At 40.6% G+C, this 23,813-nt stretch overlaps 1 protein-coding gene across 3 annotated transcripts; it reads left to right on the forward strand.

The window, feature by feature from the left end:
- The first annotated feature begins 285 nt into the window (after nt 1–285).
- Nucleotides 286–23,053, forward strand: LOC113882967 (ovalbumin-like). Of its 3 annotated transcripts, none has more exons than XM_027526214.1 (8): nt 286–372; nt 6,626–6,808; nt 10,330–10,380; nt 11,865–11,987; nt 12,864–12,981; nt 17,752–17,894; nt 20,585–20,740; nt 22,388–23,053. In XM_027526214.1, the coding sequence occupies exons 2-8, from the start codon at nt 6,641–6,643 to the stop codon at nt 22,781–22,783; spliced, it is 1,155 nt and encodes a 384-aa protein (XP_027382015.1). In that variant the 5' UTR covers nt 286–372; nt 6,626–6,640; the 3' UTR covers nt 22,784–23,053. The 3 variants fall into 3 exon arrangements, with proteins under 3 accessions (XP_027382015.1, XP_027382014.1, XP_027382013.1); XM_027526213.1 differs by lacking the exon at nt 286–372 and adding an exon at nt 3,494–3,587; XM_027526212.1 differs by lacking the exon at nt 286–372 and adding an exon at nt 5,232–5,349.
- The last annotated feature ends 760 nt before the right edge of the window (nt 23,054–23,813 follow it).

A 23,813-nucleotide genomic window follows, 5' to 3' on the forward strand; every position in this document is an offset into this window, starting at 1 on the left:
TAATTACATACTACATGTTCTCATGTTTGGGTCATCTAGACTTTCAGGTGGAGAAGGCAATGGCACCCCACTCCAGTACTCTTGCCTGGAAAATCCTATGGACAGAGGAGCCTGGTAGGCTACGGTCCATGGGGTCATAAAGAGTCAATCACGACTGAGCGACTTCACTTTCACTTTTCACTTTCATGCATTGGAGAAGGAAATAGCAACCCACTCCAGTGCTCTTGCCTGGAGAATCCCAGGGACGGGGGAGCCTCGTGGGCTGCCGTCTATGGGGTCGCACAGAGTCGGACATGACTGATGTGACTTAGCAGCAGCAGCAGCAGCAGCAGCAGCAGCAGCAGCAGCAGACTTTCAGTTGATTTCATATGGGTAGGTATTATTTCTCTTAATAATAAACTTTCTGACAATTTGCATTGTAATAGAAGAATAACATAAACTCTTCTAAGAATACACTCCCCTAAGTACAAGCTCTCTAAGAGAAAAGACAGTAATCTTCTGCTCCCTTTCTAATTTCTCTCCAGTGCATGCTTTACTGACTGACAGATTCTACTCAACAGAGAAAAACATTATGTGTCTTTAATCATCTGGGTATCTCTTGATGCTAATATTTAGTTTCTGCCCCAGTAGACAACCTGGACTATGTGAAGACCCATGACTAGAAAAACATGGGTCTAACAATAAGACTGACCCTCACTGTAGATGCCAACAGCACTTTTGAGAAGAGAAAGCCTCAGGGAACTTACCTGACAAAGCAGGTAACCTGTGACTTTCAGAACTTAGTGGTGCCATGAGACCTTGCTTCGATCCTCTCTGTCTTCTGCTTGTTCCTTGCCTGGGGCTTTGTGAACCGAGACAAGAACAGCGTTGTACTGGACACAGCATACTTAAGTGAAGCTAGAGTGACTAATCTTTCAAAATATGGAGATTTATTCTTGGCTTGTAATTTTTTAATATATATATTGTTGAAGTATAGTTGACTTACAGCGTTTCCAGCACACAACAGTGATTCAGTTATACATATACACATATATTATTTCTGAAATTATTTCCATTATAGGTTATTATAAGATATTGATTGTAGTTTCCTGTACTGTACAGTAAACCTTTGCTGCTTGTTGAATATCTATTTTTTTATTAGAAATCTAACATTTTATTCATACTAAGTCAAAATGGAATCAAAATGTCATAAATTTTTTGGTTAGCCAAATGTTTAGGCCATGTTTGAAAACAATTAAACTATATGATGATCTTTTATCTAGCTTGTTCCACTTTTTCTATTTCATATTCAGTGTTTCCATTTCATTTAGTTTATGTTTTCCAATTACTCCATCTCTCTTTTTTTTTTTTGAATGTTCTTTCACAAACTTTTATCAAGTGTAGTAAAAAGCTTACATATACATATATATAAATAATATGCATGCTGGACTTAGTCACTCAGTCATGTCCGACTCTTTGTGACCCCATGGACTGTAGCCTGCAGGACCCTCTGTCCATGGGATTCTCCCAGGCAAGAATACTGGAGTGGGTTGCCATGCCCTCCTCAAGGGCATCTTTCCAACTCAGGGATCAAACCCAGGTCTCTCACATTGCAGGTGGATTCTTTACCATATGAGCCACCAGGGAAGCCCCAAATAATATGTATAACATATATATTTTAGAAAACCTTTGAATTTTTGCCTAATTTGGCTTGTAATTTAAGCAAAGCAATACATGCTCATATATTCTCAGTGCATTGGGAGGGAGAGAAAAGGATGCAGAATGCAGAGGAAAGCATGGAGGAAAGAAAAGATGGACCAAAATGCTTTTCAAATATTTAAAAAATAATCCACCTTTAAAGGTATTTCTTTAAAAGAAAAAAAGAAAAAAAAGAAAAAAAAATAAAGGTATTTCTTTGCAAGTGCACCTCTTCAGACTAGACTTGTCAATGCTGCTAAGAGTTTGATTCTTAGACTGGAAAAAGCTGTCACAATGCTCACAAGTTGTAGGCACTGTGATAAGTCTGATGAATCTAATAATATCCTATAATAGTAGAAAAAATCTGAAAAAGAATCCATATTTAATTGAATCATTTTGCTGGACACCTGAAACATTGTAAATCAGCTATATTTCAATTAAAAGAGAACAATTTTAGAGACTTCCCTGGTGGTCTAGTGGCTAAGAATCCATGCTTCCACTGCAGAGGGCAAAGGTTCTATCGCCTGTTGGGTAATTGAGATCCTGTGTGCCACATCAGTTCAGTCGCCCAATCGTGTCTGACTCTTCGACCCCACGGACTGCAGCACGCCAGGCTTCCTGTCCATCACCAACTCCCGAAGCCTGCTCAAACTCATGTCCATTGAGTTGGTGATGCCATCCAACCATGTCATCCTCTGTTGTCCCCTTTTTCTCCTGCCTTTAATCTTTCCCAGCATCAGGTTCTTTTCTAATGAGTCAGTTCTTTGCATCAGGTGGCCAAAGAATTGGAGCTTCAGTTTCAAAATCAGTCCTTCCAATGAACATTCGGGACTGATTTCCTTTAGGATTGACTGGTTGGATCTCTTTACAGTCCAAGGGACTCTCAAGAGTCTTCTCTAACACTGCAGTTCAAAAGCATCAATTCTTTAGTGATCAGGTTTCTTTATGGTCCAACTCTTACATCCATACGTGACTACTGGAAAAACCATAGCTTTGACTAAACGGATCTTTGTTGGTAAAGTAACGTCTCTGCTTTTTAATATGTTGTCTAGGTTGGTCATAGCTTTTCTTCCAAGGAGCAAGTGTCTTTTAATTACATGGCTGCAGTCACTGTCTGCATTGATTTTGGAGCCCAAGAAAATAAAGTCTGTCATGGTTTCCATTATTTCTCCATCTATTTGCCATGAAGTGCTGGAACCAGGTGCCATGATCTTTGTTTTTTGAATGTTGAGTTTTAAGCATGCCACATGGGGTGGCCACAAAACGGACAATTTTAGTAAAGAAATGAAAATGAATGTTTATGAGAATCTAATAAATATCAGGTCATTAAAAAATCCCTGCCATATATACCTAAATGAGGACATTCTGGGTGGGAACCATTCATTGCAGCACAAAGCAAATGCAAGAGACAAGGACCATTAGACGGATGCAAGTTCTGTGAAATTCAGGCTCTAGGGGTGACCACATACTATGATATATTCCTTTAAACATCTAGAACAATAGACGGGACACACACCTTCACTCCTAGCTATTAATCAGAGCCTTTATAGGTCAGGGACTTTATGGGCAAGAAAAACCAGCAAGTGTTCTTTGGTTAAGAGACTGTTTACAGGAAATAATAGCACATAAACTATGGAACAATGCTCCAGACATTTATTCGCAAACAATTTCCCGGTTCTATGAATAGTTAGCTAGTGAATTATTAACTGCTTCCCCCCCGCCCCCGCCACAAAATGACCATTCTTTGTATCTCTGGGGGAACAGCATCTATACAGATTAATCAGTCTCTGTGAAGTTCTTTTCTCATTGTGAAACACCCCTCCCTGCTTTTTGTTCTTGAATCCAAGCTCTCCCCAGGACTGTATATGAGAGATATAAAGTTCTCTAAATTGGTGGAAGTGTGATTCAAGGTATGTTTCCTTGAGGCTCTATAGAAGATTTGCACCATTTTGAAGTCCGTTTCTCTCACATGTGTGGGTACTTAGATGTACAGTTGTGTCTGACTCTTTTTGACGCTATGGACTATAGCCCTCCAGGCTCCTCTGTCCATGGGATTCTCCAGGCAAGAAGACTGGAGTGGGTTGCCATTTCCTTTTCCAGGGGATCTTTTCAACACTGGGATTAAACCTACACAAATCAAGAGTCATTTAATGGAAATACAAAAGATCTAAATTCTAGCTCTTTTCTTTTTTAAAAATGGCTTTGGATCTTTTTCTTTTATTAATTAGCCTCTTCTTCCTGTGCATATATTTATAGTTTGGACACTGTTTTTAAAACTAAAAGCATCTGTCTTTATGTATATGTGTGTGTGTGTTGTGTGTGTGCAATTTGATAAAAAGTTGCTAGTACACAAGCCTGGATTTCACTTCAATTGTACCCAGTTAATCCCAGGGATGGGGAAGCCTGGTGGGCTGCTGTCTCTGGGGTTGCACAGAGTCGGACACGACTGAAGCGACTTAGCAGCAGCAGCAGCAGAGTTAGCTAATAGTTTGTTGGAAGGATTCTTTATAAATAAAATTTTTTAAAAGTCTATTTTTAGAAGAAATACTTTAAGGCACAGTAGTTTTCTGTAACTCTGAGTTGTTTTCATTTCATTTGGTTTGTTCCGTTTTTAGATCCCTTCTATGACTGAGATCAACTTATTAGTCTTTCACTGCAATTTCACTTAATATAATACTTCCTACATCCACCCACGTTGCTGCAAATGGCCAAGACTTCATTCTTTACAGCTTAGAATATCCCATTGCTTATAAGTAACACATTTTCTCTATCCACTCATTTATCCATGGACATTTAGGTTGCTGTGATATCTTGGTTGTTGTAAACAATGCTGCAGTGAACACTGGTGTGCGTATATCTCTTTGAATTAGAGTAAATACCCAGAAATTAAATTACTGGACCATATGGAGGTTCTGCTTTCAATGCTTTGTTTGTGAAATTCTTTGTTCAGTATTGAAGATATATCCTGGGTCACAGGATAAAAATTAGTTCTTAGTAGGGACTGAAAATCTCTGAAGACATGCTCTCTAAGACCCCTTCCTCAATAACATTCTAAGGTACTGTACTGGTCTCTCTCTGAGTTGGAGCTGCAGCTGATCTGTCACTCCGTGTGGGAATCCTCCCTTTGTTTATCATGAGGTAGGTTTGAAATTCTTATTCAATGAGGATTACTCTGTTCCTGGCCGCCTCCATGCCAGACAGAAGAGCATTTCATTCACTATGTCTCATTGTAGGAGTCAGAAAAGAAACCTGATGCCAGTGCTCAAGACAAAATTCCTTCTGTCTAGCTTTTAAACACCAATACATTGTTGTCATAGCCAGAGAGAGTGTGTAATATAGACATACACTTTATAGCTAATTTTAAAAAGCTACTTAATTTATTACATAAAATCCATGCCATTAAATGTTTCATTTTTTCCTATGCATTTCTTGGGTCACTCTGTTGACGCAAGGTTGCAGTCTATTTTACAATGCATACATCAGCTGGCTCACTCTCTACCCTTTTGTATAAATACTTGAAGTCAGTTCACAATGCAAGGAAAATGACTTGTGAAACGAAATTCTGAGAACACAGGAGGAGCAAACTGTGAGTGCTGAGTGCAGTGTAAGTCTCTGTGTTGCAGACACAGCTCTGAGCTCACCAAGCAGAACTGTAACCAACCTGAAGACGAGGTAAAAATGCAAATACTAAATTGTCTCTTCTTTGCCATGATTTTCGTAATTGGTGATGATTTCTCACAAAGTATAGGGGAAGATTTAGTTGTAATCCTCATGGACAGAGGATCTTGGTGGGCTATAGTCCATAGGGTTGCAAACAGTCAGAAGTGACTAAGCAACTGGTATATATATATATATATATATATATATATATATATATATATACACACACACATATATATATGCACACACACATATATATATATTTAAATATAAGGTCATTCTTGGCTGTCCAGTGCTTAAGACTCTGAACTTCCACTCCTGGGTGTGGGTTCAATCCCTGGTCGGGGAACTAAGATCTTGCATGCCACATGGCACCATCAAATTATATATTTATTATATATGTAAGAAATAGTAATAATATGTGAATACACACACACACGTGTGTGTGTGTGTGCTCAGTTGCTTCAGTTATGTCCAGCTCTTTGCAACCCCATGGACTGTAGCCCACTAGGCTCCTCACTCCATGGAATTCTCCAGGCAAGAATACTGGAGTGGGCTGCTATGCCCTCCTCCAGGGTTTTTCCTCACCCAGGGATTGAACCAACATCTCCTGCGTCTCTTGCATTGCAGGTGGCTTCTTTACCACTGAGTGACCAGGGAAGTCCATATGTATGTATAATATGCTCCATTATGTGTTGATGGTGCCATCAACCTGCTGAAGGGAGATAAGCACTTTGAGATGTTTTTCTAGTGGTGAAGTGGGTTTCGAATGGTGTGCCCCTACCGTCTCACTCAGTCAGTCCCTTTTGTGTACTTTTGACTCAAGTGAGGTTATGTATCCGTTGGGACCAACATTATAACCTTGTCCTCTTTGTCATTACTTTAACTGAATGGACTAACCATGGTAACAGTGGTAACAGTAACGACCATAGCCACTGCCATATTTGTCCGTGTAATATATGCAGTCCCAGGCGCTTTACAAACAGTGCATGATTTAATCCTCACACTAATCCTATAAGGAAACTCTTGTTTAACCACTTTTGCAGAAGAAAAGATAGAAACCAGGAGAACTTAAGTAACTTGCCCGGGGACATAAAGCTAGAACATGGCAGAGTTGGAAATGTATTTGACTCCAAAATCTGTATTCTTTTTGTTTCCATGAAGACCCTATTTGAGGATCTAGGGTTCACAAACTAGAAATAATTCTTACTCTCATTAGAGATAAACTGAAATAGCAATATTTTGACCTACATTTCTGTCATTGTCGACCTGTGCTTTTGTATTCTAGACCCCAGGTAAAGGAATGGACTCACTCAGTGTGGCAAATGCCCAGTTCTGCTTTGATGTCTTTAAAGAGATAAGCTGTGACCACACGATTGAGAATGTGCTCCTTTCTCCCTTGAGTCTTCTGTCCGCCCTGGCTGTGGTGCTCTTCGGGGCCAGAGGAAACAGTGCATCCCAGATGGAGAAGGTAAGTCATAGACACACTTTCAGCCACGTCTACAGACAGTCAAAGACAATTTCAAACCCTGACTTGTTATGGAGATTTCACAGATGCAGCTTCCTGGGTGGCTCAGATGGTAAAGAATCTGCCTGCAATCCAGGAGACCCGGGTTCAATCCTTGGGTTGGGAAGATCCCCTGGAGAAGGGAATGGCTATCCACTCTAGTACTCTCGCCTGGAGAATCCCATGGACAGGGGAGCCTGGTGGCCTATAGTCCATGGAGTTTCAAAGAGTCAGACATGACTAACCCACACGTAGATGCCCAATTCTGTAAACACAAGAGACTGTTCACCTTCACTTGAGAAGACCTCATATTGGCTCTATCAAAAAGACAAACAGATTTCCCATAGCTCTGTTCTAAGAGGTGGGGGATGAGTGGGCGCAGCAGAGGGTGAACAGGGAGGTAAATGGTCGAGGGCGACCTGGTCCCCGGGAGTCGGGACTCCCCACCCCCACCCCAACCCCTTCGCTTGCTTGTGTCCCCAGGGCCTTCCTGCTGTGGGACACACAAAGAGCATTTTGCAAGGATTTATAGACTATGCAATTATCTTCCCAAGGAGATCACCAGTGCTTTAACTCAACCAATAATTGTGGGTGACTAGAAAAACTATTTCTTTAGTAGACATCTGTCAACATACCTTAATCATCTCTCTGCTTATTACAGAGGGAATGACTGACTCGTGGAACAAAGCTTCTCTCCAGTCAGGTTTAAATTGGAAATGAATTTGGAAGGCTGGAGTCAAATCCTGAATTTAATAATACATTTAAACTCAAGAAAAAGTAAATGTAAATGCTCTTATGTTCAGTTTTATTCTATTTCCATGCAATTGGTGAAGAGGTCTCCAGTGTCTTACCCAGAATGTATGCTCAATAAATTCATGTTTGTGGAGAGGGAGGACTAGCTGAGAATGAGGATGATCTGGGAATCTTTACAAACCATCCTGGGATGAGAACGTGCAGACCTCTCCTCCCCTCTCCTCTCTTCGTGCACCCCTCCCCTCTCCCTCCCTTCAAAGTGAGAGCTTGCCAGCAGGTGACTCTGTCTACACCTGTGCAAGCCTGAGGTTTTGCAAGCAGAAAGATGGTGGGGTCATTGTGTTAAGGGCCCAAGTTAGGCAGAGATAGAGTCTGGAGTAGAAATACTTCTTTGTCTTTTCTGAGTTAAAAGGGAATCAAATAATTCAAAAAGCTCCCGTGCTGATTTCCATACAAATGGAGAAAAATTCCTCATATTTTCATCCTGTTAACGATTATTTTACAACACTCAAAGACTGAGTCCAGTGCTCAGAATTCTAGGTTCAACCATCATGCTCTCTTTTGATTAGAGTGAGGACCACCACTGAAGCACCATCAGGGGCACTATGCATGCCAAGTCCCTAGACTATGGAACAAAATGCCTTATGATATAGGAGAGCGTGCTTGGGGTCGGTCGTGTCTGACTTTTTGTGCCCTCATGGACTGTAGCCCATAAGGCCCCTTTGTGCATAGAATTTTCCAGGCAAGAATACTGGAATGGGTGGCCAATTCCTACTCCAGGAAAGAAAGTGGAAATGTTAGTCACTCAGTCATGTCTGACTCTGTGCATCCCCATGGACTGTAGCTTTCTAGGTTCCCCTGTCCATGGAATTCTCCAGGCAAAAATAATGGAGAGTTGCCATTCCCTTCTCCAGGAGATCTTCCAGATCCAGAGATTGAACTTGGCTCAGGCAGATTATTTACAGTCTGAACCACCAAGGAAGGATTCCTACTCTAGGGGATCTTCCCAACCCAGGGTTTGAACCCACATCTCTTGTGTCTCCTGCGTTCACAAGCAGACTCTTTACCACTGTACCACCTGGGAAGCTCTATGATTTGAAGATCACCAGGCAATCTCAGAACTGGAATAAACCATAAATTTCCCACTCTCCACTCTATGATTTAGTCTACACAGGGACCTAACAGGCAAGAGATTGTGCAAAGTCCTCTGATGAGGCAGAGTTTAATGTGAATTAGCTTTTTAACAAAAGAATCAGACAACTCTACATTTTAGAAAGTTCTTTCTAGCCTTGAGTTAAAATTTGCCTTTCTTATAAGCATAGCTCCCTTATCACTTTTCTGTTCTTAAAAGATACACACACATGCAAATCATGTCCTCTTCCATGTGTGTTAAGAAAGTTATAATATCTGCTGCTATCTACTGCTTCTTACCCCATTTTTATTCTAGGGCTCTCTTGCTCTTGATTGTGCTCAGTTGTGTTCAACTCTTTGTGACTCTGTGGACTGTAGCCTGACAGGCTCTAGGGAATCACACAAAACAAGTTAAATGTACTCACCCTTTAAATATTTGAAGAGATTGCAATGTTTTATCTCAGTTGTTCTCTGATGAAGGCCTTCCTTAGAAAAGTATAATTATACCTCTTTTAAGCCAACAGGACTATAGCAAACATTAATTCTTAGTGGAGAAAGTGATATAAGCTGTGAAATCTCAAGGGGATACTGTGAGTGTCAAATCAGATAATGTTTATAAAAATCATTTAAAAATAATTACCTATTATGTGAATTCATCCATTATCTTGTCTGCTCGGTGAGTAACCAATGCTATTAATTGTCCACAAATAAATTAAGATCCATTTCTTTATCCATACAACTATTTGTTCTTCATTCAACAAATACTTGTTGGGTTCGTACTATGTTTCACAACTGGGAAGGTAGGGATGAACAAATTAAGTGACAATAGAAATTATTAAGCCTGAACTGATTTTGAAACACTCTTCTAAACGTTCAGGTTTCATTCTGTCTCAAAGTTTGCCTTCTGCCCACAAAGATGAGTACTAGTCAGTGCCTGCTTGTCTTTAACACTTCAATGGTTAGACTTCTGCTTAAGAGCACATGAAGAGTTTTCTTTTAAAAACTCATCTGTCCTCTTTGACATCTTTTTTTTTTTTTAAAAAGGCTTCTGCGGTGGCTCAGACAGTAAAGAATCTGCCATGTTTGAACGCTGGATGGCTACCCACTCCAGTGTTCTTCCCTGGGAAATCCCATGGACAGAAGAGCTTGGTGGGCTACAGTACATGGCATAGCAAAGAGTTGGACACGACTGCAAGCATACACTCCTGTGTCATAAGACGTATTGCTTCATAATCTAGGGACTTCTTTTAAAAAAAAAACAAATAAGAGACTTCCATTTTTTAAAAAAATGAGGAGCAAAACTAATATGCAGATGAGAAGAAAGATGGTCTGAATCATAGAAAGTTCGTAAAAATGTAAGAGCTTAACATTTATAGCAAGAAAGTGATTTCTATATGGGGGGAGGGGCTTCCCAGGTGATGCTAGTGGTAAAGAATTTGCCTGCCAATGCAGGAGATGCAAGAGACACAGGTTCAATAGCAAAGAGTTGGCCATGACTGAGCACACACATTCATACACACGCAGACACACTCACACACCCCTGGTCTTAAGGAGAGGTATTTGCTTATGCTTTGACACAGATTCTTTGTTTCCTATTGTAGGTGCTGCACTTGAATGAGTTAACAAGAACTGCAAATTCTTCGAACACAAGGGTAGATATAATTCTTACTTTCCCTTTTACTTCTCTTATAGCAGTCTCTTTTCAGTCCATGAGGACTAAAGGCTTCAGGCAATAAAACAGAGTATTTATTCCAGACATGCTTTGAGCCTTTCACTTTCATATTGACACAGTCAACCTTCTAGGTTTGCTGTTTTAAAATAATCATGCTGAAATTTTGAAATAAGAGATGAGAAAATGAGAACTGTCAAAAATTTGAGGTAGAGCCCCAGCCTTTAAAGAAAAGCAGCAGAAGAGAGATTATTCTCAAAGAGTTTTCAGGATGGAACCCCCAAGTCTACTCAGGCAACAGAAGTGCTTCAAACAGCGCCTGCCCAGGGTCAGTGCTCACTAGGTATAAATATATCATCTGGGGGGAAATGGTGGCTCAGATGGTAAAGAATCTGCCTGCCAAGCAGAAGATCTGGGCTCGATCCCTGGGTTGGGAAGATCCCCTGGAGAAGGGAATGGCAACCCACTCCAATATTCTTGCCTGGAGAATGCCATGGACAGAGGAGCCCGGCAGGCCACATTCCATGGGGTCACAAAAAGCCAGACATGACTGAACAACTAACACTCTCACTTTAGCTAAAGATGGTGGTGGTGGTTTAGTCGCTAAGTCGTGTCTGACTCTTGCGACCCCATGGACTATAGCCCACCAGGCTCCTGTGTCCATGGGATTCTCCAGGCAAAGAATACTGGAGTGGGTTGCCATTTCCTTCTCTATAGCTTGTCTTTATAAGTTTTAGTGTTCAATGTTTTTCCATATTGCTAATTTTTAGGGGAAATTTGTAATGTATCCCTTCTGTAGCATTTTAGGTGTGACTTTCTCACTAGTACCTATGGTGGGGCTACTAAGACCAAACTTTATTGCTCAGAATTCTCCTTTATTACAAAATACAGAAAAACATTTTTCCTGACAGAAACTATATTAAATACGTCAGTACTGATATATGTGCTCTGGGCCGTCTTGTGGAGGAGACAGGGCAAGCTCTGACCAGGGAAGAGGCCTAGCAGGGCCCTCACGCTGGTAAGATGATTGTGATGCACTGTTACCAGATCATCAGGCCACTCTGCTTGGTGAAAGGCAAACATTTCCATACATCCTAGTGGTAGAATTACTCTTCGAATCTGTTTTTATTCTGCTACAACATGTCCTGGACTTCCCTGGTGGCTCAGATGGTAAAGCATCTGCTTACAATGTGGGAGACCCAGGTTCAATCCCTGGGTGGGGAAGATCCTCTGGAGAAGGAAATGGCAACCCACTCCAGTACTCTTGCTGGAAAATCCCATGGACGGAGGAGTGTGGTAGGCTACAGTGCATGGGGTCGCAGAGTTGGACACAACTGGGCGACTTCACTTTTTCACTTTCACAGCTGCCCTAATGCAAACCCAAGAGCCTCTTGTGTAGCCTCAGTTGATACTTACGTGTGTGAGAACAGGGTCCCTGTTTTCAAGTGTTTGTAAACTTCCATTTAGTGTGAAGATACAGCAGTCCATTCACTCATTCAAGCAATCCTCTCTGAAATCAGCAAGTCCAGCCATAGTCAAGTCCACATGGCAAGTGGACTGTTTGCAGAAAAAGCCCATCCCTTCCTCCCGGTGAGTTAAAATAAGACATTTTTCCATAAGTAGGGTAGAAGTCTTTCCTTTCTGTCTTCATTTAATTCATTCTAGTATTGTTTGTGCTATCACAATGGTGAGAAAGTAGAAAAGATATTACATGTATATAATGATACAAGATATATATTTATTAATAATAAAAGAAATAATGTATATTATATATATTATGAAGAAGGAAATGTTAACTCACTCCAGTTTTCTTGCCTGGAAAATCCCATGGACAGACGAGCCTGGCAGTCTACAGTCCATGGGGTCACAAAGAGTTGGACACGAGTCCAAGCAACTGAGCTTGCATACATGTATATTCTATCTTTTCTTATATTTAGACAGATAGCGTGTGATATATTTTATATATACGTTTCATTTCACATAGAAAAAGTGCAAAAGGGCTTTAATTTTCAGATGCAAGTTTGTCGCACGTTCAACTGTGTTTCATACGGACCCAGGTGAAGCATAAAGAACACAATTTTATATAATTTATGATTAAAAACAACACTGACAAAATTTTTGTATCAATAATAAAAGAGGAATTAATATTTTTAACTCCAAGTTGAGGACTCTAATTATGCTAAATTTGATTATCCTAATTATGCAGTTATAAGTATAAAGTATAATCTCAGAGGCTTAAGAGGATTGTTCTTATCATGAAATAACATCCTGCAGTGATTTGTTCATTTCATTTAAACATTGAAAGCATGAAAATTGTATATATTTTTACTAGGTTGGACCTAGACCTGCATTATAATATTTAATATATTTTCCCCCCTTCATATAATTCCTACCAAGTATGATCTAAATGTTTTAAAATCTCAATTTATATGCTATGTCTTTTCTTTTTCTATGCTCATTTTATAGACATATGTAGACTGTATTAAACAATTATATAAACTAAGACCTGAAAATCTGGATTTCAAAAATCACTTAGAAGAAGCCAGAATACAGATTAATGAACAGATTGAAAATAAGACAAAAGGTAGGAGATCTACGCCGTCTTCTTTCTCTTCTTTTTCTTTCAGGTGTGATCACATTCAGTGACATGCTCAGATCTTAAAACATTTATTCAGGCAGTTTTGACAAATGTATATCATGACACAGAGCATTTCCTTTACCCTGAAAATTTCTTCCACATCCGTTCCCGAGCACCCAGTGATTTTCTTCTACATCACAGGTTAATCTTACCTAAAGCTCCAATAAGTGATTATTACAGGATGTGCTGTTTTGTGTTTTTTCATTCATGTATTTGGATACATCAGTGGCTCATGCCTTTTTATTGCTGAGAAATATTCCACTGTATGAATATACCAGTTTGTTTATCCTTTTTCTTCTTGTTGGATATCTGGGTTATATCTAGTTTTGAGCTATTATAAATAGTGTTACTATGAACACTTTTGTAAAAAGCTTTTGCATTCATTTTTTTTTTCATTTCTTTTGAGTAAATACTTGGCATAAATTCTAAGTCTTAGACCATATGGATGGATGTTTAACTTCTTAGTTCAGTTCAGTAGCTCAGTTGCGTCCGACTCTTTGCCACCTCATGAATTGCAGCACACCAGGCCTCACTGTCCATCACCAACTCCTGGAGTTCACCCAAAGTCATGTCCATCGAGTCAATGATGCCATCCAGCCATCTCATCCTCTGTCGTCCCCTTCTCCTCCTGCCCCCAATCCCTCCCAGCATCAGAGTCTTTTCCGATGAGTCAACTCTTCGCATGAGGTGGCCAAAGTATTGGAGTTTCAGCTTTAGCATCAGTCCTTCCAATGAACACCCAGGACTGATCTCCTGTAGAATGGAATGGTTGGATCTCCTTGCAGTCCAAGGGACTCCCAAGAGTCTTCTCCAACACCACAGTTCAAAAGCATCAATTCTTCAGTGCCCAGTTTTCTTCACAGTCCAACTCTCATATCCATACATGACCACTGGAAAAACCATAGCCTTGACTAGACGGACCTTTGTTGGCAAAGTAATGTCTCTACTTTTGAACATGCTGTCGAGGTTGGTCATAACTTTCCTTCCAAGGAGTAAGCGTCTTTTAATTTCATTAACTTCTTAAGCAACTGCCAAATAGATTTCTCAAGTGGCTGAACTGTTTACATTCTCACCAGGACTGTATGAAAATTCCAGTTACTCCAAATCCTCTCTGATTTTTGGTGTTGTAAATACTTTTCATTTAACTCTTTCAGTAGATTTAACTACTTTTCATTTACTAACTTAGATTTACTAACTTTTCATTTAACTCTCATTGTGGTCTTTATTTGCATTTCTCTGGTGACTATAAATATTGAGCTTCTTTTTCAGTGACTGTTGGTCTTTAATATATCTTAATTTATGAAGCTCTGTTCAATTTATTTGTTCATTTTTGATTGGATTATTTACTTTTTATTATTGAGTTGCAAGAATTCTTTACATATTCTGGGTACAAATATTTTGTTAGACGCCTGTGCTGCTAATATTTTCTCTTAGTCTCTGTACTTATTTTGTTCACTGTATTTTTGATGAGCAGAAGTTTCTAACTTTAAATGAAGTCCAGTTTATCAATGGTTTGTGCTTTCTGTGTATTTTCTAAGGAATTTTTGCTTACCTAATTAGAGTTACCAAGGGAACATGTCATGCAAAGATGGACTCGATAAAGGACAGAAATGGTATGGACCTAACAGAAGCAGAAGATATTAAGAAGAGGTGGCAAGAGTACACAGAAGAACTGTACAAAAAAGATCTTCACGACCAAGATAATCATGATGGTATGATCACTCACCTAGAGCCAGACATCCTGGAGTATGAAGTCAAGTGGGCCTTAGAAAGCATCACTACGAACAAAGCTAGTGGAGGTGATGGAATTTCAGTTGAGCTATTTCAAATCCTGAAAGATGATGCTGTGAAAGTGCTGCACTCAGTATGCCAGGAAATTTGGAAAACTCAGCAGTGGCCACAGGACTGGAAAAGGTCAGTTTTCATTCCAATCCCAAAGAAAGGCAATGCCAAAGAATGCTCATACACTGCACAATTGCACTCATCTCACACGCTAGTAAAGTAATGCTCAAAATTCTCCAAGCCAGGCTTCAGAGGTATGCAAACTGTGAACTTTCAGATGTTCAAGCTGGCTTTAGAAAAGGCAGAGGAAGCAGAGATCAAATTGCCAACATCCACTGGATCATGGAAAAAGCAAGAGAGTTACAGAAAAACATCTATTTCTGCTTTATTGACTATGCCAAAGCCTTTGACTGTGTGGAACACAATAAACTGTGGAAAATTCTCAAAGAGATGGGAATACCAGACCACCTGACCTGCCTCTTGAGAAATTTGTATGCAGGTCAGGAAGCAACAGTTAGAACTGGACATGGAACAACAGACTGGTTCCAGTAGGAAAAGGAGTTCGTCAAGGCTGTATATTGTCACCCTGCTTATTTAACTTCTATGCAGAGTACATCATGAGAAACTCTGGACTGGAAGAAACACAAGCTGGAATCAAGATTGCCTGGAGAAATATCAATAATCTCAAATATGCAGATGACACCACCCTTATGGCAGAAAGTGAAGAGGAGCTAAAGAGCCTCTTGATGAAAGTGAAAGAGCAGAGTGGAAAAGTTGTCTTAAAGCTCAACATTCAGAAAACAAAGATCATGGCATCCGGTCCCATCACTTCATGGGAAATAGATGGGAAACAGTAGAAACAGTGTCAGACTTTATTTTTGGGGGCTCCAAAATCGCTGCAGATGGTGACTGCAGCCATGAAATTAAAAGAGGCTTACTCCTTGGAAGAAAAGTTATGACCAACCTAGATAGCATATTGAAAAGCAGAGACATTGCTCTGTCAGCAAAGGTCCGTCTAGTCAAGGCTATAGTTTTTCCAGTGGTCACGTATGGATGCGAGAGTTGGACTGTGAAGAAAACTGAGCACCGAAGAATTGATGCTTTTGAACTGTGGTGTTGGAGGAGACTCTTGAGAGTCCCTTGGACTGCAAAGAGATCCAACTAGTCCATTCTAAAGGAGATCAGCCCTGGGTGTTCTTTGGAAGGAATGATGTTAAAGCTGAAACTCCAGTACTTTGGCCACCTCATGCAAAGAGTTGACTCATCAGAAAAGACTCTGAAGCTGGGAGGGATTGGGGGCAGGAGGAGAAGGGGACAACAGAGGATGAGATGGCTGGATGGCATCACCGACTCGATGGACATGAGTTTGGGTAAACTCCAGGAGTTGGTGATGGACAGGGAGGCCTGGCGTGCTGCAATTCATGGGGTCCCAAAGAGTTGGACACAACTGAGTGACTGAACTGAAGGTCACAAAGATATTCTCTGTTTTCTTTTACTGGATTTATTCCTTCAGTGCTTACATTTAGGTTTATGATCCACCTGACCTGGATGGGTGGCACTAGATGCCTTCAGGGTCCTTCACAGCTATTTTTTTCCTAGATCAGCTTTTGTTTTTTTCTGCTCTTTAATACAAATGAAATCATATTTTAGTGATTTTAATGTAGGATGAGAAAGAGGGGGAATGGTTCTTCCTTCCATGTGGATAACTGGTTATTCTAGTACCAGGTGTTAAATATCTCAAGACTTTTTCCATTTCATAAAATGAAAGTTCCTAACATCTTATCAATTTTACTCTTGAGAAGTGCTGCTGCTGCTGCTGCTAAGTCACTTCAGTCGTGTCCAACTCTGTGCGACCCCATAGATGGCAGCCCACCAGGCTCCCCCATCCCTGGGATTCTCCAGGCAAGAACACTTGGAGGGGGTTGCCATTTCCTTCTCCAATGCATGAAGGTGAAAAGTGAAAGTGAAGTCGCTCAGTAGTGTACAACCCTCAGCAACCCCATGGACTGCAGCCTTCCAGGCTCCTCCATCCATGGGATTTTCCAGGCAAGAGTACTGGAGTGGGGTGCCACTGCCTTCTCCGCTTGAGAAGTGAGGAGGCATAAAAGGTCAAGTCTTTCTCCTGCAACTTTCCCAGTTATTTCTTTTGTTTGATTATAGTAGAAAATCATTGGATAATAGAATTGATCTGTAAAACCACTGACTCAGATAGTCATTGCTTTTAACATAGGATGGTATCAGGAGGAATGTCACAGCAAAGTCAAATGTAAATGGTTAATGTATTGGTATTTATAAACCATCTCTTCACTGGGCAATTTAATGTTATATAAATTAATCATGCTTGTTCATTTCCACGAAATGGCAACCCACTCCAGTGTTCTTGCCTGGAGAATCCCAGGGACGGGGGAGCCTGGTGGGCTGCCGTCTATGGGGTCGCACAGAGTCGGACATGACTGAAGCGACTTAGCAGCAGCAGCAGCAAGCTATACACTCACTTTACTTTCTTTCGCATTCTACATTAGTTAATTAATTTAATTTTTGCAAAACCAAATTTTCCTTAAAGCACAAATGCACTACATTTTGCAAACAGGTCCATGACACATGACATGACAGTGAGATCAGATAGCCATTCACGTCCATGACCCTCCCAGGGAGTGGCCCCAGGCCCCTGGACACAGTGACTGGGCTCATTTTAGGGGTGACAAGTCAGGCTGAAGTTTAGTGCCTTAAATAATGGCTTCACTTGAGTACCACAGAACTGTGACTATTTAGATATTTGCTCAAAAGTCTTCTTGGCTCTCCTGAAGATATTGAGTGGCGATTACTAATACAAATATAAATTCAAAGATGGGACAAAATGCAAAGCAAAACCAATGAAACCAATTTCCATTGCATGGTCAGTCATGTATAATCTCACTGTTTCTCCTCCCAAAGGTGAAGTTAAGGAGCTCTTGTTCCCCAGTAGCCTCACATCCTCCGACCAGTTGGTGCTGATTAATGCCATCTCCTTCAGAGGGGCCTGGAAGTACGCATTTCAAAAAGACCAAACTATGGCCATGGCTTTCAGATTGGATGAGGTAGACTCTTGACTTAATTTGCTTTTTCTCTTAAAGTTGGTGCCCGGCAATTTTGCCTTAAAATATGTTAAATAATTTCTGGCCTTAGGCAGGTTAATTTCCAAGTGACTATCCCAAGTACCTACCAGATAAAGTCCAGATTTATTAATAGATAAATGAAAGTTTTGTTTTATTTTGCTCTATTTAGCATGACAGTTGCATAATTGAAAAACTGGAATAAAACATAGACCTTGGACAGGTTTAAGGCAAGTCTGGGCTTTGGGCTAAGATTAAACCATTGCTAAGCAATTCATTTACTGCACACTGGAAATGAAATCAGGTAGTCGATAATAACTGCAATAGATGCTTACAATGTAGGTCAATGGTACAGTGGGTGTGAACTTGAGAGGCTAAGCAAAACTGGAGAACAATATTCATAATCAGAATAAATGGTTCCTGGGATTTCCTGGTGGTCCAGTGGCTAAGACTTCATGTTCACAATGCAGGGGCCCAAGTTCCATCCCTGGTCAGGGAACTAGATCCCGCACGGCACAACTGAAAATAATGTGTGCTGCAAGTAAAACCTGGCACAGCCAAATAAGTAAACAAATATTTTAAAAATAAATAGATAAATAAAAAGTTTCTAGGTAGGCTGTCCTGCTATCCGCAATCTCCCCAACTTCTTTCCTTCTTAATATATTTAAAAAATTTTAAAGTTTTTATTTTTTGGCCATGCTGTGCAGCATGTGGGATCTTAGTTCCTTGATCAGGGACTGAACACTTGCCCCTTGCATCGGAAGCGTTGGCTCCTAACCACTGGATCACCAGGAAAGTCCCACCAACTTCTCTCCTTTGTGTCCTCAGCATATCCTAAATGTCAGGCTGCGACCAAAATAATACTTGTTATTTAACAAGAAATAATGGGTCTGTATATTATAAATGAGTTCCTAAACTGTCAGTTGTATATACTCTATCAAATATATTTCCAAAAATGCTTGCCATTATTGGTCAATTAAACATTTGTCATCAGATCAGATCAGATCAGTCGCTCAGTCGTGTCTGACTCTTTGCGACCCCATGAATTGCAGCACGCCCGGCCTCCCTGTCCATCACCAACTCCCGGAGTTCACTTAGACTCACGTCCATCGAGTCAGTGATGCCATCCAGCCATCTCATCCTCTGTCGTCCCCTTCTCCTCCTGCCCCCAATCCCTCCCAGCATCAGAGTCTTTTCCAATGAGTCAACTCTTCGCATGAGGTGGCCAAAGTACTGGAGTTTCAGCTTCAGCATCATTCCTTCCAAAGAAATCCCAGGGCTGATCTCCTTCGGAATGGACTGGTTGGATCTCCTTGCAGTCCAAGGGACTCTCAAGAGTCTTCTCCAACACCACAGTTCAAAAGCATCAATTCTTCAGCGCTCAGCCTTCTTCACAGTCCAACTCTCACATCCATACATGACCACAGGAAAAACCATAGCCTTGACTAGACGAACTTTTGTTGGCAAAGTAATGTCTCTGCTTTTGAATATGCTATCTAGGTTGGTCATAACTTTCAGCCAACTATAAAATTACAGAGGATTTATATTTCTGGATAAGTATATTAGAATACTTATTACATGAATACTTTTTCATGTAAAAGAAATAGTGAATGATTTTAAGGAAAACATAATTCTCTAACCAAACATATTAGTCACAGCTGGAATTATCCAGTATTATCTTTCTGAAGAATATTGTCATCAGATATTGAGGTCATTGGACATATAGTGAAACTATATTGCTATTACAAGTTGTGGGTTTTTTTTTTTTTTTTTAATGAAAATACCAGGGCCACATTCCTGGAGATTCTGATTTGCAAGAAGTGCTTGAGTAGTTGTATTTTTAAGTAACCCGTGTGCTGCTGCTGCTGCTAAGTCGTGTAGGTCCTTCCAAAGATTACCCAAGTTTGGGGACCATAGTATAAGGAAGATGGAAAGGAGATTTTAATAGGGATCACAGAGAGCTACTTAAAAGGGCAAACATATCCCAAAGCAAGCAGACTTTCTAGAGGAAACAAGTCAGAATCTGACAAGTTAATGTCAAAATCTTTATTTTCACAGGAAAATCTGGTCCATTTGGTTTACATGATGCAGCTATCTTTATGTTATGACTAGCCTTTCAAAGAGAAAAACATAAAATAAGGTTATGGTCATAACTAAATTTCTTTAACTGACCTCAATATGTGGAATTCACTTAGCCCATTGTTATGTGCTTTGCTATTAATATTTTGTAGCTATTTTGTAATTTGCAACCCAATGCTGTAAATTGGTCCAGATTAGTCAGTACTTGAGCTGGAAAGACACTAAATTATGTTCTTAAAGGACCTGTTTGACTTTTAAAAAATGGTTATCCTGATAAGATCTTATGATGCTTATTTCTCAACTCTTTGATGTAAATTAACTGCTTCTGGGCATCAAAAATATACACTTGACTAAAAATAATATATTGAAAGGCATAAACACTTTGCACTTCAGTAGCTACTTAATTTAGGCTACCACTCCCCTTTCAGTAAGTACAACAGTGATCAATCATGGATATTTCTGTGGCAAGATGGATAGATTTTGGTTTGGTCACTCCTTGTGGGAAACTTTGGAGGATAAGATGTAAATTCCTCATGCTTTAAATGGAAACACAGAAAGGAGCTGGCTTTTTCATCTCACTGTTGTTACTTTTATAGTCTCAGAGCACATCTGTCCAGATGATGCGTCTGCAAGGGCACTTGAAACTGGGCTCCATCACAGAGCCTCCAGGGCAGGTTCTGGAGCTGCCCGATGTGGAGGATCGCCTGAGTATGGTCATCATCCTACCCAGCAAGGATGCCAGTCTGGGACAGGTAAACCACTCAGTCTTTGCAGCCACAGACACCAGAAAAGGGTCTGTGCTTGAAAATTACACATGCAGGAAGCTGGAGATTCCAAATAACTGCTTATACTTAATGCAGTGCTGCATGCTTAGTCATGTTCTACTCTCTGTGATCCCATGGACTCTAGCTCACCAGGCTCCTCTGTCCGTGGGATTCTCCAGGCTAGAATATTGGAGTGGGTTGCCACGACCTCCTCCAGGGGACCTTCCCAACCTGGGGATTGAATATGCATCTCTTGCGTCTCCTGCATTGGCAGGTGGATTCTCTACCGCTGTGCTACCCCGGAAGCCCCCATACTATGCTTGATCTAAGCCAAAAGGCTAAGAAGTGGCTATGTGCACCTAAAAAGCAAAATAATCCCCAATAAAGCACCCCCACACTAGGGTATGTTACTTCTAACGGTTTTAGGTTAAGTTTTGAAAGCACAGGCACATGCGTCCTCGTCCATCTTCATGAGTTGCTACTTTACATGTAGTTTTTATGTGTTATGTATCAGCACCTCTTTCGGACCAAGGGAATTGAGGGATGAATGAGAAAAGGGACGGTGGTTTAGGGAGTAGGTTGACTGTATTAAAATATTTAGTTGTCACATGAAAGAAGAAATGGACTAATTTTTTTGTAGTTCCCAGAGTGAGAATTAAAACTGATAGGTACCAATTACAGGGAAGCAGATTTATGGTCAAAATGGGAGAGGTCTTTCTTGCAAGCTGAGCTGTGCAGCCACCAAACCAGGCTGTTTATAAAGAAGTGGGCGGTCGATGTCAGGACTTCTCAAGCGGATGCTGGTGGGTGTCTCAGATGCTCCTTGAAGGGCCTCCTCTACGATCTTTTTCACATTTGAGATTAATTGATTCTAATGATCCAGAAATGTTAGTTTGATACAAATTCAGTCCCTATGGATGTCTGACTAATGAGAATTCTGGTTGGAGTTGAGGTAGAAATTCACATTGGTCGGCCTAGAATTGGGCTTTCCAGGTGGCTCAGTGGTAAAGAATCCACCTGCCAAAGCAGGAGATTGCAGGTTCCATCACTGGGTCAGGAAGATCCCCTGGAGGAGGAAATGGCAACCAATTCTAGTATTCTTGCCTGGGAAATCCCATGGATAGAGGAGCCTGGAGGGCTACAGTCCAGGGGGTCACAAAAGGTCAGACATGACTGAGCAACTAACAGCAACAAAAACAACAGCCCAGAATTACAACTTATATCCTCAGAATCTGAAGATCTCAGGTTCCAAAGACGCCTTTTAATGTGGCCAAAAGGAAGGGTAGGCACACATATAAATTTTATTGTTATAATACACAAATAGCGCAGCTTAGAGAGGGACCATGAGAGAAACAAAAGTAAATGTTCCCTGTGATAAGTTATTGCTTTTCCAAGTAACTCTCGGATGGTGTGCCCAGGCATAGATCCCAGGGCTGCATGCCTCTTATTCAGTTATTGATCGTGGTTGCACTTTCCCCACTTATTCTTACAGATTCTGCTTTCCAAACAATGAGAAGTAGCTTCATCTATTTACAGCCTCACATCTAGTCCTTAGGATATTTCACATTTTGGTGTAATTTTATTTTCTAAAAAAAACAGATGTTCATATTTTTCTTCTTTCTTTCTTTCCCATAGGTTATCAGAGAGATCACTCCTGAGAAACTCAATAACTGGATAAGCTCAGGCAACATGAAAGACACAGCTGTGGTCCTGTACTTGCCGCAGCTCAGGCTCAAGGGGTTCCCTGAAGACCTGGCGCCCGTACTGGCGGCTCTGGGAATGGGGGATGTCTTTGACCGCTCGAGGGCTAACTTGTCTGGCATAATTGCAGGAGGAGGCCTTGGGGTCTCCAAGATAATACACAAGGCCATGCTGGAGGTTAATGAGAGTGCTTCAGAGTTCACCCTAACCAACCAAACAATCAAAGTGGAAAATCCTGAAATATTCAAGGTGGATCATCCTTTTCTCTTCTTTATCTTACACAAGGAAACTAAGATGATTCTTTTCTATGGCAGAGTCTCCAACCCTTAAGGAAGGGATGGGATTTATAGTCAGCTTTCTGATTCTTGGAATTAGCTTGCAGAGAACTCTCAGTATAGGTACAACTAAAAGGGATACACCATACTTTTTAGCAATGTTTTGCCTTCAACTATCTCATGTAGAACATCCAACCCAGCCCTTTTTGGTTTGGTTGACTTTGACTAAACAAGTTAGAGCACACTGTTAATTATACTTATTAAAAATTATAATCCATACCATTTCTTTTTCCTTTTAAAAAAATAACAGCTTTGTTGAGATATAATGCACACACTGTAAAAGCCTCCATTTATTTATATCTATTTACTTATTTTAACTGAAGCATGGTTGACTTACAATATTATATTGGTTTCAGGAGTGCAATATAGTAATTCAATATTTTTATAGGTTATACTCCATATAGAGTCTTTATAAAATATTGATTGTATTTCCTGTGCTGTACAATGTGTATTTGCATTTTTTTTATACCTAGTAGTGTTCTTGCCTGGAGAAGCCCAGGGACGGGGGAGCATGGTGGGCTGCCATCTATGGGGTCGCACAGAGTCGGACACGACTGAAGTGACTTAGCAGCAGCAGCAGCAGCACCTTGTGGCTCAGCTGGTAAAAAAATCCACTTGCCATGAGGAATTCAGGGAGACCTGTGTTTGGTCCCTGGGTTGGGAAGATCCCCTGGAGAAGGGAAAGACTACCCACTCCAGTGTTCTGGCCTGGGGAATTCCATGGACTGTAGAGTCCATGGGATCGCAAACAGTTTGATACGACTGAGAGGCTTTCACTTTCACATTGGATTTAAAAGGTTGAAGCTTTCATCAAGCTACTGGACTCTGCTCCCTGCTTTGAAAAATAAACCACTTTTATTTTATTTTATTTTTTTTGGCCATGTGATCTCAGTTCCCTGACCAGGGATCAAACACACACTCTCTGCACCTCTGCACTGGGAGTATGGGGTCTCACCCACTGGACTGCCGGGGGGTCCAGTGTTGTCCTGTGTTTGATCATACTTTCCAAATACCTATTATGCAGG

This window comes from Bos indicus x Bos taurus, chromosome 24, assembly GCF_003369695.1.
Source record: "Bos indicus x Bos taurus breed Angus x Brahman F1 hybrid chromosome 24, Bos_hybrid_MaternalHap_v2.0, whole genome shotgun sequence".
Taxonomy (NCBI): domain Eukaryota; kingdom Metazoa; phylum Chordata; class Mammalia; order Artiodactyla; family Bovidae; genus Bos; species Bos indicus x Bos taurus.

Bases quoted from the DNA above. Each gene is read 5' to 3' on its own strand.
- LOC113882967 (XM_027526214.1), top strand. From the start codon at position 6,641: ATGGACTCACTCAGTGTGGCAAATGCCCAGTTCTGCTTTGATGTCTTT. The intron at 11,988-12,863 runs GTGAGTTAAAAT...CTCATTTTATAG, and splicing joins AAGCCCATCCCTTCCTCCCG to ACATATGTAGACTGTATTAA. The intron at 20,741-22,387 runs GTAAACCACTCA...TCTTTCCCATAG, and splicing joins AGGATGCCAGTCTGGGACAG to GTTATCAGAGAGATCACTCC.